The sequence below is a fragment of the Thunnus maccoyii genome, chromosome 21 (assembly GCF_910596095.1).
Source record: "Thunnus maccoyii chromosome 21, fThuMac1.1, whole genome shotgun sequence".
Taxonomy (NCBI): Eukaryota; Metazoa; Chordata; class Actinopteri; order Scombriformes; family Scombridae; genus Thunnus; species Thunnus maccoyii.
The window spans coordinates 14,498,384-14,515,022 of NC_056553.1; the positions used below are offsets into that span (position 1 = coordinate 14,498,384).

General features: G+C 40.5%; 1 protein-coding gene across 1 annotated transcript in view; it reads left to right on the forward strand.

The window, feature by feature from the left end:
* Positions 1-16,005, forward strand: part of dok6 (docking protein 6) — a 49,437-nt gene extending 33,432 nt beyond the window's left edge. Inside the window, exons 4-8 of the mRNA XM_042398606.1 lie at positions 2,423-2,542; positions 6,346-6,535; positions 7,000-7,138; positions 8,209-8,314; positions 14,564-16,005. Coding sequence (XP_042254540.1) covers positions 2,423-2,542; positions 6,346-6,535; positions 7,000-7,138; positions 8,209-8,314; positions 14,564-14,718 — 710 coding nt within the window. The 3' untranslated portion in view covers positions 14,719-16,005. The remainder of the gene's footprint in view (positions 1-2,422; positions 2,543-6,345; positions 6,536-6,999; positions 7,139-8,208; positions 8,315-14,563) is intronic.
* The last annotated feature ends 634 nt before the right edge of the window (positions 16,006-16,639 follow it).

The window sequence follows — 16,639 nt, forward strand, 5'->3', positions numbered from 1 at the left end:
AAGCAAACTGCAAACTTCTATACAAATATGTCACAACAGTGTGAAGCGTTGACTTTTTTGTAAAACAAAAAAGTAATACGGTTTTATGAAGATCTCCTGATATTTCATATTTAAAATAAACTTTGATGCCTCCATCCAAGCGGTGCTATGTTGTTTAGTGTGCTGTCAATGAAACAAAGAACTGAACAAAAGAGTAACAGATCTTACTTTTTTGACAGTTATGTGCTTTGTGTGCATCTGTCAAATAGGCACCATAAAGAGATATGTGAGTGTGACCTGCAGATTGAACTGAGATGAGATATGAATAGTGCAAAGCTTGTTAACTCCTGACATTCCACATCTGGATCAGGTCCAAAGAAACTGTAAATAACACATTATTGTATAACCATAAGCTGCTGCTGAAATCAGTAGAGACAAACCATCCTAATTAATATCTCACACATTCTCTCACTCTATAACCTCATCCTGTTTTTTTTCTTGCATCTTCACACACTCTTAGCTAACACAAAACGCTACTCCATCACATTCCATCAAACACCTACACATCCACCCCCAGAAGCACATGCAGACATCCTCCTAACATATTTCTTCATGCATTGCACATAGACAGCCTCTATGCTAATGAAGTGTTTGTTTAGCCAATTTTCCACTCACTGGCCTTAAAAGTGTGGGAGTTTAGAGGCACTTACTCTGAATGAGAAAATCTGAATCTGGGGAGGCATGAGCAAGGGGCTAAAGTCCAAAGCTGCTGCCTATGAGTGCATGTGTGAGTGTGTGTGCATGTGTATTTTTGCTTTTTCTTGTGCGCGAATGAAGAGCTCCAGGCAGCAGCAGACCTTTCCTTCACCCTCCAAAGCTGTATAGATATGTCCCATTGGACACTGGAGTTGATCTGACAAACAGGCTGTCTTACTCTGCCAGCTACACACAAGTTAGTCTAACGTGAATGAAGTGAAAATACCTCAACACACACACATTACACCAGCATGTGATGACTTTTGATTAATAGACACAGAATCGCAGTGGTGTTCCCGCACCTCCACATGTGTCTCTGTACACATCACTGGCCATACTCACATATCCCAGAATTCCACAGGGCTTAGAGTTAAGGAGCTTCACAAAGATAAACAACTCCAGCGTTTGCCTCATTTCATACTTCAGTAACTCTCACCAAAAGCTCACATAAGACAATTGGAAATCTTCTCCATGGTAAACACTATTTTTTTTTTTTTTTTTTTTGGACTTAACAGGAAGGAAAATTGGTATTCACAAACAACAGACTGCCACGCAGACTTCCAGATTTGATTCATGAAATCATTTGTCTCTCTAATTAGCCTCCGATTAAAAAATTCAGTTTTACAATGAATGCCCTCCCGCCTTTAAGTGCCAGCTGTCACGTGTAGTAGACTTAACTTCCCACACAGAACTCAGTTTCTACACACAGACTGCTGCTTTAAAAAGAGTCAGTAATCACAATTGTCCTGATTTAGTCCGAAATTCCACAAAATGACTATTCCAATGAACCTTTAAGGGAATAGTTCACTATTTTGGGAAATACTTCGTCTTGACGCTAAATATGAAGCTATTACCAGTAGCTGGTAAACTAAGCTAACCCCTCATAAAACCCCAACGTGTCATTTTTATGCTTTAGTTTAAGTACGGATTAAACAAATGAGATAGAACATCTTAATTAGTGAGAGAGCTTTAAAGGTGCCGGTAGATGGATTTTGTTACCATCTGAAGGAGCCAGGCCAGCTGTTTCTCAATGTTTCCAGTCTTAATGCTAAGCTAAGCTAGCTGTCTGGTAGCTTCATATTTAAGACATGAGGGTGGTATTGATCCTCTCATCTAACTCTCAGCAAGAAAGCAAATAAGTGCACTTCCCAAAATGTCGAACTATTCCTTTAACCATCTCATTCTGTTGAAATATCCTGTAGCCTATTTTGTTTCCTACTTACATTTCCTTTCCAATTAACAAGCTAAAGCTAAAGCCTTCCTTCAATTTGGGAATTAACTTATTGATTGTGTGAATAGATGATCACCAGTTTGTGACAGAGCTACTTATATTGTACAGCCTTGGAACTGAGTATTGGCGTAGGAGGGAGGAAAAACTTAGCATTCATCTGTCGTTGGCTGTTGCTGAACTCACTGCCTCTTTTAATCTGCACCGAATCGATCAGATTGATTTTTCTCCCCCCTGGTTACTGTTAGCTGTACTCATGTCCTGTACATGCAGCGTTTTATTCGTAAATTCCTTTGGTGATTTACGTGCATGTGTATGTGGAAACACACTAAAGCAAGCATAGCTGCGGTAGTATAATCTGGACAGTATGTTTTATTGTGCCTGCAGTGTTGGATATGGAGGAAGTATGTGTGTGTTTGATGGTGCCTTAATGCTGTGCCGCTGTGTGGCTGTATGCAGAGCTGGATGCAGAGGAATGGTGTAAGCTGCTGTGTGTGGAGTGCCTGGGCAGCCGTCTCAACGACATCAGCCTGGGAGAACCAGACCTGTTAGCAGCGGGGGTGCAGCGGGAGCAGAACGGTGAGTGCCCAATTAGTCCCTGCTAACACAGACAGCCATTCAGGGTCAATCTCCCTCACTCAGCCCGCCACCAAGCAGTTAGCGGTTGCAGTCCAGGCCTGTATGTGTTAATGCAACTGAGCCCTCAGAGGGTTATGGGAGCAGAACAGCCACTGTCCAATTAGGCCTGGCTAATAAGGGCCATTTTTTGTCAATATCTGATCCAAAGTCCCCTGTAACCGTCTTTAGTTACATTAGCTCATGTTGGTTCAACTTCAGAAGTACGTTTGAATGTGTGTGTGTGTTGAAGGAAACCGGTGTGTGTGTGAGTTAGAGCACAGGTCACAGGCTGTGGTCGGGGCTCTGTTCCAGGCCTAATGAGAAGTGCTGTGCATCACTGGCTTCCCTCATAATGAAGCTTGTCACAGAGATGGATGAGATTATGGCTCCTAAAGCCATGTGAAATAAATGTGCTTCCCCACATATTCCACTCCCAGGAAATGGAAATGGAAAAGAGAGGAGACAACGGGGCGCTGCTATCACAGTGGAGCTCATTCTCTGTGTAATTTGTAAACTCGCGGAGGAAATCGAAAAGGCAACAGGCAAAGAAGAGCAGTTTAAAGTTGTAAAAGGGCGAGTAATTGAAAAGAATCTGCCGTCATTTCAACCCATTTCATTTCAGTGCAACCGTAAAGTGAAATTGTATTCTTCAACAACTTGGACTCATTTATTTAAGATATCAAAATACAAGTTTTTGACTGTGCTGCGGCGAACCAACTGAAGTGTAACAACACAATCCCTCTTCCTTTTCTTGTGGCAGGAGCCCTGCTGTTCAGTGCTCACGCAAAACTTACAGCGGAGTGCTCTGGAGATAACTAAGCCAGCGTCTCGCTGCTGCCGTTATGAGTGAATGAAACAAGAGGCTTGGGCCTTTCAATTAGTAGCCCTCCCCAAACAGCGGGGGCCGATAATTAGATCGGAGTTCATTTTCACTGTCCCTAAAAATACGCCACACTATGACATTGCCATTTTCTATCCACTGTAGACACATGGATTATTTTGAATCATTAAGCGTAATTAGTGAGAACTAATTTAGATTATGGAGAAGTCTCTCGTCCTCTCTCTGTCTGCCTCAGAGAGTTAGTTTAATGTGAATGGGCAGATTTGGCTCCTTGATCCCAGACCAGCTGACTTGATGCCTAGTTAGACCCACTGTAGGTGAAGGTAATGTGCTATTTAAAAAAAACTAGGATAAGAGGCCACAAAATAAAAAATGAGTAAGAGATAAGTACAGCGGGTGGAAGTCACTTTAGTGGTGTTGTTAGTAGTTACTGAAATTACATACAAAATTCCTATCCAGAAGGATGAAGCAAACCCCACACATTTGTTTCTGCGAGCACAAAGCTTAAATTATGTGAAAACTACCCTTCCCATCCCCCTAACACCCCATATATCTCAGACTCACACGCAGAGAGGGAAGAATAATCTATCTCCTGATAAGAACTAAGAACTTAATCAGGCTCTCATAAAACTCCTTTTAGGATTTAAACAAAGCCACACCTCAAACTACTTAGCTTAGATGGTTTAACTTCACTTTTTTATCCATAATTTGTTCATTACAAATACGAGGGAATGAAAATTCATGCTTGCACAAGCTGTTGAGAATGATACTTGTGTTTACCATTGTGGTTAGTGGATAACATCTGATAAATTACAGCTAGAACGACTTGAATCATTCAGGTGCGATAAGGTATCTAAGGATAAGGAAAAATAATCTGTTTGTGTTTAGTGTTGCTAACAGCAGACATTTTCTAATTCTCAATAATTATTTGGACGCCCTTGAGAATCAGGAATTCTGTTTATTTAAGGAATAGGAATAGTTCAACAAGTTGGGAAATATGCTTTTTTACTTTCTTGCCAAGAGTTAGATAAGAAAAGCTAAAAAGCTAAAAGGCTATAGCCTGGAGATGGTCAGTTTAGCTTAGCTGAGTTTAGCTTAGCATACTTTAGCAGAAGGTGTGCAGGTAAATGGATTTTTTCAGCTTTGGACAGGCTAGCTGATTTGCTCTGCTGAGCTAAGCTGCTAGCGGTAGCTTTATATTTACTTTACATGAGAATATCAATCTTGTATCTCATCTAATTCTTGGCAAGAAAGTTAATAACCATTTTCCAAAACAAACTATTGCTATAAAGAGTAAATTCATGCAAAGTAAATACATGTACAGTACCAGTCAAAAGTTTGGACACACCTACTCATTCAAGGGTTTTTCTTTATTTTTACTGTTTTCTAAATTGTAGATCAATACTGAAGACATCAGAACTATGAAATAATATATATGGAATTATGTGGCAAGCAAAAAAGCGTTAACTAAGCAAAATATGTTTGTTGTGTCATATTTTAGATTTCTCAAAGTAGGCACCTTTTGCTTTGACGACAGCTTTGCAAACTTGGTATTCTCTCACCTAGCTTCATGAGGTCGTCACCCTGAACGCTTTTCCAACAGTCTTGAAGGAGTTCCCACATATGCTGAGCACTTGTTGGCTGCTTTTCCATCACTCTGCGCTTCAACTCATCCCAAACCATTTCAGTTGGGTTGGGGTTGGGTGATTGTGGAGGCCAGGTCATCTGATGCAGCACTCCGTCACTCTCCTTCTTTGTCAAATAGCCCTTACATAGCCTGGAGGTGTGTTTTGGGTCATTGTCCTGTTGGAAAACAAATGATGGTTCCACTAATCCACAAACCAGATGGCATTTCACTGCAGAATGTTGTGGTAGCCATGCTGGTTAAGTGTGCCTTGAATTCTGAATAAAACAGTGTCACCAGCAAAGCATCACACCTCCTCCTCCATGCTTCACAGTGGGAACCACACATGCAGATACCCTCCATTCACCTTCTCTGTGTCTCACAAAGACACGCCAGTGGGAACCAAAAATCTCGAATTTGGACTCAACAGACCAAAGCACAGATTTCCACTGGTCTAACATCCTTTCCTAGTGTTTCTCTTCTTCTTATTGGTCTCCCTCAGTAGTGGTTTCTTTGCAGCAGTTAGATCCTGAAGGCCTGATTCACGCAGTCTCTTCTGAACAGCTGATGTTGAGATGTGTCTGCTACTTGAACTCTGGGAAGCATTGATTTGGGCTCTAATCTGAGATGCTGTTAATTGGTGATTTCTGAGGCTGGTAACTCTAATGAACTTCTCCTCTGCAGCAGAGGTAACTCTTGGTCCTCCTTTTCCGGGGAGGTCCTCATGAGAACCAGTTTCATCATAGTGTTTGATGGTTTTTGCGACTTCACCTGAAGAAATTTTCAAAGTTCTTGAGATCTTTCTGGATTGACTGTCCTTCATGTCTTAAAGTAATGATGGACTGTCATTTTTCTTTACTTAGTTCTTGCAGTTCTTGCCATAATATGGATTACTACATTAGTTGAATAGGGCTATTTGCTGTATACCAACACTACCTTGGCACAACACAACTGATGGTCTCAAACACATTAAGAAGACAAGGAATTCCACCAAATAACTTTTGATAAGGCACACCCGTTAATTGAAAACCATCCCATGTGACTACCTCATGAAACTGGTTAAGATATTGCCAATAGTGTGCAAAGCTGTCATCAAGGCAAATGACAAGGCAATGACAAATAAAACTGAGACTATCCGAATGGTGAGATACCACTATAAGTGAGAAAATATGTTATCCCATAATATAAATGAACCAAGTCTACGACACTGGGTGTAAATAAAATGTTAATGGTCAAACTAACAGTATGCCATGCCATAGTTCTCCAGTTTGTGATGCAAGTTTTTGTGAATCTTTTCAGAACGCTTTAACGTGTACCTGATGCCTACCCCTAACCTGGACATCTACGGGGAGTGCACCATGCAGATCACCCATGAAAACATCTACCTTTGGGACATTCACAACGCTCGCCTCAAACTCGTCATGTGGCCTCTTAGCTCCCTCCGCAGATACGGTCGAGACTCCACCTGGTTCACTTTTGAGTCAGGAAGGTGTGTGTGCATGCAAATATGTGCTTATGTTGTGTGTGTGTGTGTGTGTGTGTGTGTGTGTGTGTGTGTGTGTGTGTGTGTGTGATTGAAATGTTGGCGCTGGGAGGAGGAAAAAAAAAAACTTTGGAAATGTCATCAAAACTTTAACAAAGCAACTTTGGATATCCAAAACATCCCAGGATATCAACATTTGCCGCAGAGCCCTTCAGGCGATGATGTGACAGGTGGCCTCTGTGAATGTGTCTCTGTTTATGTGCTGTATCTACTCACGCATGTGTGTGTGTGTGTGTGTGTGTGTTTGTGACTTCAGTGGGCTATTATATCAATGTGCCTCTCTGTAAGTGCACATCCAACCATGCATTTTTGTAAATCAGCAATCCAAGAGTGAGTGCGATCAAGGTGTGTGTACTTCTCTCTCTCTCTCTTTCTCTCTCTCTCTCTCTGTGTGTGTGTTCCTGGCGCAGGATGTGTGACACAGGAGAGGGTTTGTTCACGTTCCAGACGCGGGAGGGCGAGATGATCTACCAGCGGGTCCACTCAGCCACGCTGGCCATTGCCCAGCAGCATGAGAGGATGATGGAGGAGATGGAGAAGAGCTCCCAGGTAGAGTTTTACAGTTTTTTTTTTTACATTTTGGTTGTTTATCTGATACCCACAGTTTTATTCTTGTACTGCCAACATTGCAAACAGCTAATAATGAGTGTCAACATACAATTGTTCCTGGAATAATTATTAAGTGCGTACATAGTGTGCGTCACTTTTATGTCATTGGAAAGAAACAAGGAGCAAGAAGCATTTTTACAAAGACTGCAGTGAACATGCATCTATACACACACACAAAAAACTGATATTTAATTTTTAAAAAAGCCTATTGTCTCTACTGTTTCAATGGTTTCTACGCTGCCTGTTTGATTTAGGCTGATCAAACAAGCATTTCATTGAAGCTGTTCACAGAATTATTTTTAGAAACCAATAAATGAGCACAAAAGCAACATCATGATTTTCACACATACTCAAGAACACACAATTCTCTGTAGGTATGTGCTGCCTGATCTTTCTTCAAAAGTGCCACCTTGGACCCAGAGCCCTCTGCCAGCCCATGGTCTTGGCCTCCGCTCCCTCCTTCCATCACAACACCCATCCATCCCTTCCTCCTTCCTTCCTTCCTGCCTCCCCTCCTCCCTGCTATCATCTGTATTCTTTATTTATGTAGGCCTGCCTAGTGTTTGATGAGCCTTGACCATATGGCCATGCTCTTGGACCCCACCATTTGGGAACATCTCCAAATGCAGCATTTACCCTCAGCTCTATAAATCATGCAGATAGCTACACAAAACTGACCGTACGCAATTGCAGTATGTGTAGGAAGTAGTATGTTTATCACTGCAGATTTCTATCGCACTTTCCCAATGAAGTAATGACATATTTCATAGTTTCTATAACATGCAGAACTGCAGTCTGGCTCTAAGATGCATTGCAAAATCCATCCAGTGGCACAACAACAACATCATGATCCCAAATGAATCCTCATCTCACAGCTATTCCAAACAGAGGCACGCATTTCAACCAGCAATATACGGCTTTGTTTACTGACATAAGTGGAGCATTTTCCCCCTGTTGTGAGTGAGTGACAGAAAGCGAGAGACACTGTAAGCTCTCTCTGTCTGTTTCAGATCCACTCCAGAGAGATGCTAACCAAGTCCATCTCCCTGCCACGCAGCGCCTACTGGCAGCACATCACGCGTCAGAACAGCGTGGGAGATCTCTACAGTTACCAAGGTACAGGCATGGAGTTACTAATTATCATACACACAGTGTTGCTATTTCTTTACCTACTCGTGTCAGTGGTAATGTGTGGACCGCAGCGGATGTGAAGGAAAGACAGGTGGAGAAACAGAAAGATATGCTGGGGGAGAATATTTCTTTCCTGCAATGGAGGAATTATACGAGTAAACCTTACAAATCTACAAATATCACTACATTTATTAACCTCAGGAACATTTATTATCTGTGCAGAACAAATGGTTTGGTTGTTGATAGGAACTCTGAAATTAATTAAATCATGAAATTATATTTTCTCCATCTTTTTTTCAATATACAGTATATAGACCATACAAAAATCTACTCACAAGCAACAAATACAAGATGGTGACACAACATAACATAACATAAACATAGACTTTCACCCTCATCTAGCTTATTTGAACTTCTTTTCTTTCTATTTCTATTTTTCATTTTTATTCTGTGAACCTTGACATACATTTTGTGTCTTGTTTTAAGGTTTTCTTTTATCATTAATTTGCCCCAGGTGTTTGGATTTGTCACCCCTTTTGATTGGCTGTTGCAGCCTGTGGCTCTAGTATGTATAAAGATGTTGTTTCATCTTGTGAATTTGGTGCAAAAGTCTATAACTGAAACATTGTATTGCTATTAAACTCAGTGCTGACAGTATGTGAGAATTTAAAAATGTTCTTATTTATGTTTGGCCTCCAAAAAAGGTCAAAAATATTATTACGCTCTATTGCAATAAAGCCTGGCCTCATTAATCCTGGTAAAATTCACAGATCAGTTTGGAACTTGAAAATCTAAACATATCAACCCTCTAAACATGGACTGTCATTTATATAAAAGTAACTTGGAAACTTCCTCATTTCAAATAACATGTGTTTAGTTCTGAAGTCTAGTCTTAAGTCATGATAGTTCAGTATAGATTTGTATACAGCTCATCATAATGTTTTAACTGTAGTCAAAGCTGTATTATTTTACTGTTTTGAACACTATTCTTCTATCTTCTATTCTGAACATTATTTCTCTTTTGATCAACAACAAAGACACACAGATAAAATATTATTTGTGTGTGATGTTGCAAGTAAATGCACTCATGTCTGTGTGTATGTGTGTGTGTGCATGTGAGTGAAGGAGAGAGAGATTAATGTCACAACAAATACACAGATATTCCAGCAGATGCCCTACTACATTCAGTCTCAGCACTGTATGTCCTTCATGTGCACTTAATGTACACACACACACACACACACATAAAAAAGAGAGTGTGTGTTTGTGTGTTAATGTCTAGATATAGACCAGAGGCAGAAAGGTGATTAGTGAGCTGATGAGATTACGCTGTGTCCATGGTATTAGTTGATTAGTAGACTTATCTGAGGATTATGGGCCTTTTGGCTTTCACTGATAGAGCAAAACAGAAAGCCAGGCAAAGATGAAAGTCGCTCTGACGTCATCATTTTCTTTTAGAAGCTAAGGCTGGATTTCTTTTTTCATTATCATTTAATTGTGGCCTGATAAGCTTTAAAGCAAAATGGGAGTCTTCCATTCCAAACATCAACATGTTCTTATATACATATACAGTCAATAGAAAAGCTTGAGCATGCCAGGGTCATTATTTATAGGCCCAGTCTCTGTAAACTCTCCTTTTAAACTCTTCCTTTTAAACTCTGGTGAGCAGAGGAGCTTCTCCCTCATCCATCACCCTGGCATCCTCACTGCTCCTCCCACACTTTCTCTGTGTGTCTGTCCGAATCGGAACAACCCTCCACCTTCTTTTTTCCGCTGCTCATACGCATTCAGCGCTACCATTATCTCTCCTCTTTCCCCCATGAATAAATTGAATGCATCAGTGTGTTTGAGGACGCAGTGAAAGGTCTCGTCAGACAAGGAGGAAGAGTAGGTGATTCCAGGAAGTGACAGGAGTTTAACTCCTGCTGTGACACCGGTTGTTTGGACTGTGAAAGGCATGACAGGAGAAGCTCACACATGTCAGGTGCTGTTGTTGCTTTTAACACGGCTGCAAGGAGTCCTTAGACGAGCAAAGCCATACACAGTTATTGCACTGATTCCTCATTGGCAGAAGATTTTTACATCTCCTGTTTTATAATCACACCTTCGTACACAGCTGTGTACATATTTTGACATGTATACAGTGGCCAAAGCCATAAGTAAAGTTCTTACATTAGCCAAAGGTTGTTAGCAAATCCTCAAGGAAATACTTAAATGTGCAACAGGCCCATTTCCTAGAAATTTTCTGAGTACTTTGCAGGTATTTAATGGTTAAGTTTTAGGACATTTTACGGAAAGGGTGCTACAGATGATAAGAAAAGATAGAAAAAGTGTTATATTGGTTTCTACTCATTATGTTTGGGTTCATACATAGTTGTTAGTCTGCAAAAAATCTTAATTAATTAGACTTTTCTTTAAAACACTTAGTTTTCAGTGTAGTTTTGTTTGTCAAACTTCATATTAGCATATTATATTCTTTCTTAAAAATTCATTAGTATATATACATATACATATACATATATACTACTATAAACAACTATATGTATTACTGAATTATATAACCCTTTCAAAGAAAAGAATTTCCAGTCACACAGCAGCTACTTTTAGGAAATTATTGAAAAAAATTCTTGAAATTTCCAGGACATTAGTATAAGTGTTTACCAGTGTTTCCAGTTTATAGTAGTGGGTATTTGCTTTGACTGGAATTCAGAAATGTATACATCATTTTATTTTTCAGTAATAATATTAATATTACTCACTGAAATAATGATTTGGGTATGAATAGAGGTAAGAAATCAGGTTTTTGGACCATGATGGTTGGCTGTTTTTTTGCTCCTTGGCTGTATCACCGTGTGCATGATGAATATCCAATCAGCACAGTCAATTTGCTGAGTCATGCACGGGTTGCTTTCAAATACCCTGCGGGTCCGGGGGAATAATTAAGGAACACAGATTCCTGTCCCGTTGAGGTTTATTCACCTATTTGTTTATTTCTCATCCTGAGTTAACGGGGGACCTGGCAAGTGAAGAACTGTACCACCTTTATTTTAATACACTGTATTTCACATCTGCTTTTTATTTAGCTGGAAATTTCTCAAAAATGCTTCCCAGAAGCCTTGTTTTCCATAATTGAAATTAATAATTGTCAAATGTATTTTATTTAAAAGAAACTGAGAGATGTGCTGTGGTAAAACCTAATATAATTTCTTTAATCTGCAGAAACTCGACACTTAAGACAATGGATCTACTTTCTACTGCCTTCCACCTCCACTTCCCCTAATGTTACTCACCCTTTTGCATTTCACTGAAACTGCTGTGTTCTCCGAGTTTGCTGATGCAAAGAAATAAGTGCACTTTAAAGTTTCTGAGTTAAAAGAGCAAGACGCCATGCCTGTCAGAAATGGTTCAATTACTAACTCTAATATTGGAATAGAAAAGGGACAAGAATGCTTGTATTTTTTCATGGACTCATTTTTATGTAATTTTTGTGCCTTTTCACACACACACACACACACACACACACACACACACACACACTCTCTCTCTCTCTCTGTCTTCCTGCATTTCATTGTGCTCCACAGTTTAGTGCCGTAGCATTAGCAATTCTAATGGAATGGAGCGCTGTTCTTAGTTTGATCGGCTGGGAGTGATACGAGGGGATTTTACAGAGAGGGAGCAAGTATCAAAGGCGTGGGGACAAGATGATAGGAGGAAAGGATGATAACAGTGTCTTATCTGCAACAGGCGACATGGAACATAGTAGATGTAGATGCAAAAACTGAATCCCATGAAAAATTCATTACAGCCAGGTAAAACTTAGGTCAACTGTTTCGGTCTCTTTCCGGCGGATGCATGGAGCCGCCAGGGAAAGTTTTAAATCTCAGTCATCAGCGTCCAATATTTGAATCCAGATTTAAATGAACTGACCCAATCTTTAGGGTGAGCTGGATTGATCTTTTTTTTTTCTCCGTTTCATTGTGGCTGTTTTACCACACAAAAGACACAAAGCTGGATGTCAGCAGTCTTGCATAATCTGGAGTTTGTGGTACAGGCAGCTTCTCTTTCTCTGGTTACAGCTGTTACTAGGATGCCACCTGGGTTATCGTGCTGTGAGGAAGGAAGGTGCAGACAGGTGTGTGTGCCTACATGAATGCATGAATAGCCGCTTGTGTGTGTCTGGGCCCGCCATTGTATCTGTCAGTGTGTGTGTGTGTGTGTGTGTGAGTGCCCTCCCTGCCTGTCTTGCCTGCTCCGGCCCAGCAGCTGCCACCCCAGGCCAGATAGGATGACATGACCTTCCCTGGTAATGAAAAGGCACTGACAAATCACTGTCTGCTTCTCATAGGGATAAGAGAAGAGGAGGCATGCTGACACCATCTCTCTCTCTCTTTTTTTATTTTTTATTTTTTTGTGTGTACATTCGAGTGTCCTGTCCAAAAACGTGGCTCTCGTCAGGGGTCTGGCATCACACAACAGACACTGCTGTTTATAACAGAGAAGCTGATGAGATCTGTTTCGCCCTCTCTGTCTGCGCTGGGCTCCCTGCCTCTTCTTTTTTTTTTGCAGCCCAAATTGGCCTTGGTTGAGGAGAGGGATTGTCTTGGCAAAGATGTGAAAAGGATATGCCTGGTTGCGCACCAGTCGTTTCAGCAATCTATTAAGTACAACGGAGAAGGGGAGAGAAAGTGTCCCCCCCTTTTTTTTAACCCGCACAGTCGCAGTGTTTTTTTCTAGAAAACGGGCCGAGCTGCATTTAAAACCTTAAGCTGGAGCCTTATCTCGTTTTTCTTTATTTCAGGGAGTGGTGGAAAGGCAAGACTTGAGGACAGAGGTGTATATGTGTGTGTGTGTGTGTGTGTGTGTATGACTCACCTGTTATGGCTGGTACTGTTTTGGTCTCATCCTCACACCCACACTAGCCTCCTCTCTGCCTCCTCCTGCAAGCTGTTTCCTTAACTCACACAGGAAAATGCTTTTTCTTTGTTTTTCCTCCTCACTGTCTTCACACACACACACTTCTTTTTCTTTTTTTTTTTTCTAAACTAGACTCGTTCTGCTCTCTGTGGCTCTGACACACACTCACACAACCACTTGACATTGATTGCCAAGCTGACTGGGTCATGTTTTATATTCCATGTCGTGGTGAGTTGGCAGTGCGTCTTGCGGTCTGCGCCCGATTCCCTTTGGTGGCATCATGACTAGTGCTGCCAGCACCACACAGGAGAGGCAGTGTGTGTGTGTGTCTTTGCTTTATTATGAATGATTTGCACAGCTTAAAATCATATTTGCTAATAAGCACTTCAGCACCGAGAGCAGAAGAGAAAATGATCCCTTTGTCAATTTCATCAATGTGGCCCCAGAAGAAACCAGCTTATAGAAAATTAAAGACTAATTCAATTTCTTAATCAAATTTCAATTAACCTCTGGAGGTGAATGGATTTGAAACATATGAAATGTATTGATGTGCATCACCATCTCTCAGCCAGCTGTATTAGTAGCTACATACATGCTATAGGTCGGAGGGTTGCTGGTTAGAGTTGATGACAGTGTTGTATTAGGTTTTGCACCTCCTGAAATATTGATCAGCGGCTATTTCCTCCTTGTTCGGTGCATGATCAGCATCCTGCCATCCACTTTATCCTCAACCTACCTCAGCGTGCACATCTCCAAACAGCATTCTAATATATTATTAATGGTCTCATGGTTGCACAGAACAGCCCTCCACCCACAAGTATCCATTACTCCCTCTCGGTGCAGTTAACCAATATGAACTGCAGAACAAATTGGACCAATTAATTTAAATTAAGGTGGAGAGGGAGAGAGCGGGGGAGAGAGAGAGAGAAGACACCAGCAGGCAGTCCGAGAAGATGAGACAGCACAGATCACTCTGAAATTAAGTTGTTTATCTGAGGTGAAAGGTGGATTTTCCATCACATTTGTTATTGTGTTAAAGTTTGTTTTTGCATTTTCTGTGAACCACCTACACCAGAAGGCTTCCCGAAGGATCGTTTGACCTAAATAAAGAATGTCAGGATTATTCTTGCATTCTTTGTTGTAGATATCAGTGTGGACAGTAGCTAAGCAACAGTTGGCGTATAATGTATCTATTGTCTTAGAAATATCCCATATTGTTTTCTTGTGAGGGCCAGTTAACTGAATCAGATGAACTTATTTCATCCCTTTAAAGATATTCAATTGAGTCTTTCTCCACTTTCTCCCCTCCCTCCCCCACAGGAACCAGCATGACAATGACTTATATCCCCCGAGCACAGACGTTCCCCAGCTTTCTGTCAGACGAGCATGAACAGGAGGAGAGGCCGCACCAGGAAGAGGCACCGTCGCCCTCTAGTGGCCGTGAATCCAGTTGCAGCCTGAGACCCCTTCAATGACAAGAATTGCTCCACCAAAACTGGACACTTTAACCACCACTGTAGAGAGGTTGTAGAAATATGTATAGTGACATGTGTAATATATCATTTCTTGGTGATACTGAAACAATAGTGTCAACTGTAGGGAGAGTGGTACATGAAAAGGTCTCCTGCAAAGGGACGATGTCCTTTTTTTTGGTATGTCATGTGACAGCAGCAGTAGCGTTGAAGATTGCACCAAAAATCCTTTAAATGTAGTTTTAAAGTGTTTTATGTTGCCATTATGCTGTTACAGCCAGCATGACCCCTTTTTTTAAAAGCACTACACCTTATAAGAAGTTAAAGGTACTAACACACCAAGGTCCGCAGTAAAACAATGTTAAGACAGGCTTTCGGTCTAAAAATTGATGAAATTACATTGGGTTCGTTCCAATAATGTCCAGCTTCAGATACCATTTAAGGAGAAACTCCACCATTTTTGACACATAATCCTCCCACACTTACTGTACTTTGCTTCCTTTCAAGAATGTGAAATTGATCAATGCCTTACACAAAAACCGACTTTGATGGCAGTGATGAATCAGCTAAAGCCCTTAATCAGTTACAGCCTGCACAGAAAAAGTCATTCAGGAATGTGCGTTGATATACCAGGAAATTACTGTCATGTCAGAAATTATACAATGCAACCTTCTCGGAGCCTCTACTTTAAATTGCCAACCTTACATTATACTAGCAGCGCAATTTGATTTTAATAGCTTCTCTGCTCTATCTGATAACTGGTTTATTAGCAAAAAGGAAAGAAGTGATGTTTGTGACCTGTGAAATATTGCCATCATGGGACGGTTGTGGCAATAAAAAAAATCATAGTAGTTTTCACCCAGCTGCTGTTATGTTCATACAAGATTTAAATTCTGAAAAAGTACCATGAATATACAGTACCAGTCAAAAATTTGGACACACTTTCACATTCGCTTGAATGAGAAAAGTGTTCTTCATAAGTGTTGGGGGACCTCTTCAGGCTTTCTCTTTTCCATACACCTTTGACTGTCATTTAAGGAATAGTTTTACATTTTGGGAATACAGCTTTCAAGCTGATAGTTAAATAAGAATACCAGTAGCAGGTTAGCTTAGCTTAGCACAAATTAGAAACAGGGATACAGCTACACTAGCTCTGTCTAAAGGTAACAAAATCTGCCCACCAGCACCTGTAAAATCACAGTTTTACAGGTTGTTTCTACGCTTTTTTGTATGGATTAAACAAACAAAATGTTATGTGTTAATTAGAGAGTTTTAGAGGTGCTGGTAGGTGGATTTTGTTACCTTTGGACAGAGCCAACCAAGCTGTTTCCTCCTTTTTCTAGTTTTTGTGCTAAGCTAAGCTAACCTGCTGCTGGTGGTAGCTTCATATTTATTATCCATCTTCTCTTAACTCTCGGCAATAAAGCATAAATCCCAAAATGTTAAAAACTAAAATTTCCAATCATAAGCATACACAATGAGATTAAAAACACACTAGATTCTGACGCAGATACCATCTTGTTTTTCATCAATTAGCAACAGTATGAACTAGAAGGGAATACCATTAGTGGTCATTGTCATTAAAAATAGTCAAAATCAGCAGAAAACCCACAAAATATTTTCAGTGAATCCTATCTGTAGCATGTAAGTGAAATTTGTCACTGAATACACAACTGCTGTGATGATAATGTTCTCTGCATTATCCTCCTAGAGTAAGAAGTGCCTTCCGACACAGACCGCAGAGTGTGAGACTGTAATCAAAGCATCATCTTTTGCCTTTGAGTTTACCATTGTGACAAAATAGTGAGCTTTGTACCTTCAAAACAGTTTGAAAAGTCTTAAAATAGACCCAGTTGTGACATACCATGTCATACACATAATTCTAAGCAACACCTTAACCAGAGATCATATAGAAAGTAACACA